Source organism: Triticum urartu, chromosome 2 (assembly GCF_003073215.2).
Source record: "Triticum urartu cultivar G1812 chromosome 2, Tu2.1, whole genome shotgun sequence".
Taxonomy (NCBI): Eukaryota; Viridiplantae; Streptophyta; class Magnoliopsida; order Poales; family Poaceae; genus Triticum; species Triticum urartu.
In genome coordinates this window covers 739,479,424-739,481,955 of record NC_053023.1, presented here as the reverse complement: position 1 = coordinate 739,481,955, position 2,532 = coordinate 739,479,424, and the positions used below count along the sequence as shown (strand labels likewise).

General features: G+C 38.3%; 1 protein-coding gene across 1 annotated transcript; it reads left to right on the top strand.

Annotated features, from left to right (window-relative positions):
* The first annotated feature begins 505 nt into the window (after positions 1 to 505).
* LOC125540362 (soluble inorganic pyrophosphatase-like) lies at positions 506 to 2,170 on the top strand. Its single transcript, XM_048703975.1, has 6 exons — positions 506 to 689; positions 976 to 1,083; positions 1,384 to 1,449; positions 1,541 to 1,661; positions 1,781 to 1,862; positions 1,986 to 2,170. Exons 1-6 carry the CDS (start codon positions 588 to 590, stop codon positions 2,026 to 2,028), a joined length of 522 nt encoding a protein of 173 aa, XP_048559932.1. The 5' UTR covers positions 506 to 587; the 3' UTR covers positions 2,029 to 2,170.
* Positions 2,171 to 2,532: the final 362 nt, after the last annotated feature.

Here is a 2,532-nt window from a genome sequence, read left to right as displayed (position 1 = left end):
GAATTCAGCCACCGGTTCTCACTGTTTTATACTTATACTGAATTCAATTGGCTTATCGTCAATGTTGAGGCTAATGATGGTAGTATGATTAGTATTGGATGTGCAGTTGTGCACTATCTGTTAATAACCTGCTATCACTGCCTTCAGCACGCCTTTTGGCTGCATGCACATATTGATTTGTTGATTCTGTAACTATTTAAATCTCCTTTTTGCTGAATTGGGTCTATGATTTTGATACAAGTAAAATTGTCACTGTGATTTTAGACCTTTTGTTACCTCTGGAGTTTTGTCCCTTAATATTATTATTTTTGTGACTTACGAATTGTAGCACTAGTTTTTAGCCTTGAAATTGAAAGAGAGGCGCTTTTAATCTAACCATTTTTCCCAAATTACAATTTTTCAACAAAACATGTTAACTTTATTGACCAGTTGATAGTTGTGCAACATTAAGATGCGTTTAAAATTTAATCTACTGTTTAGAAAAATTGCTTCTCAGTAACACACAAGTATATTGAGTGGTCTTTGGTTTTTCTGTTAACGATGCTAGACTCTTTATGTAAAGTTGGTCCTGGCTGTGCTTTGAACTCATGAGCTTAACTGTTTACATGTATATCTTACTGCAGGTTGTTGAGATCACAAAGGGAAGCAAAGTAAAATATGAGCTTGACAAGAAAACTGGACTGATTAAGGTGTGTTTTGTTGTACAAAGGGAATCAACACTTTCTATTTCATGACAATAAAAAAATATTGTACAAAGGGAATCAACACTTTCTATTTCATGACAATGAATTGCTTTAATATTTTTTTATTGTACTTGTGTAAGGAATGATAAATTGAGAAGCATCCACCAGCATAATGCACCTCTATTGCTGTGCTTGCTAAATTGATTTAGTTCTGTACTCATGAGTTGACTTATTTTGCTATTTTTCGTCAAAGCATAATGTACTTCTGTTGTTATGTTATACAACATGACAGGTTGATAGAGTTCTGTACTCATCAGTTGTATATCCTCACAACTATGGTTTCATTCCGAGGACACTTTGTGAAGACAATGATCCAATGGATGTGTTGGTCCTGATGCAGGTTAGTCTTAGCATGTAGGTCATGCACTCCATGCATTATTAAACTATGTTATTATCTACTACCACCTCTGTTTCCAAATGTAAGACATTTTGGCAGTTTAAATTGAACTGCCAGAACGTCTTACATTTAGGAACAAAGGTGTATCTCCTTTTCATTTTATAAGGCTGCTCTAGTTTGTCTTAAGTCAAGCACTCATAAACTTGACAATATCATGGTAAAAAATTATGGGTTTGACTTGAGACAAATTATGCAGAAGTGAGGGGGTAGTGACCATTGTGTTACTCTTTTTATCTCTCACAGGAGCCTGTTATTCCTGGTTCTTTCCTCCGAGCTAGAGCAATTGGCCTTATGCCCATGATTGATCAGGTATTCCTTGTTCATTCTTTGCGCGTTAATGGGAGATGAACGAAAATAGCTTTACCTTGTTTTACTGAGGATGTTGGTTGGTTGTCATCAGGGCGAAAAGGATGACAAGATCATAGCAGTCTGTGCTGATGATCCTGAATACCGTCACTACAATGACATCAGTGAGCTGTCTCCTCACCGCCTCCAAGAGATCAAGCGCTTCTTTGAGGACTGTATCCTGCATAATCCGATTCATTTGTTTTCCTTGTTACATGCAGTAGCAGAGTATCTTATATACTACTGTATATAATTTAGAGGTACATTTGTTCGCATCCTTAGCGGTAACTTGTAGACAAGAAGAACGAGAACAAGGAGGTCGCTGTCGATGCGTTCTTACCTGCAACCACTGCCCGCGAGGCCATTCAGTATTCGATGTAAGTACAGTTTCTTGTTGATCTCTGCCAAGATGTATTTTTCCGTTCTTCGCATATGTGATGACGGTGAAGGTGTATTTTTGTTTACATTGACGCTTCTTTTATTTTATTTTTTCATCGCAGGGACCTGTATGCGCAGTATATTTTGCAGAGCTTAAGGCAGTAGCATGTCGGTGGTTGTTGTATCGTGGAAATCTTCTATTAATAACAAGTGGGGACGAGCTGAGACTTTGTGTGTTATAAATAAATGCGCAACAATGTGTACTCGCACTATTTATGAAGATTAAGTGATGGTTTATGATTGGGAATTTTTTGTTGTGCCTGTTAACAATTTTTTTTTTGTGTTCCCAATTCGTATATCCATTTTGAATCCTGGTTTGGTTGCTGTCCTGCCAACTCGACTGGGCCAGGCAGTAAGCAGTAATCTTAGGCGTCCATTTAACAGGCCTGGGGTTGGATGTGAACTGGGCCTGGGCCAGGGCACTAACCTTCCAAAAGTAAACTAATTAGTAAGCCTGGGGCGGGTGCCAGACCTTGCCCAACTCTGTCTTTTTTATTTGAGGGAACGGGCCCAACTCTGTCATGTCCAGGCTTTTTTAACTCCACGATGTTGGTTCTCCAATCCAAAAATAAATAGAAAATCCACGGGGTAAGAATATTGTGCTGATCG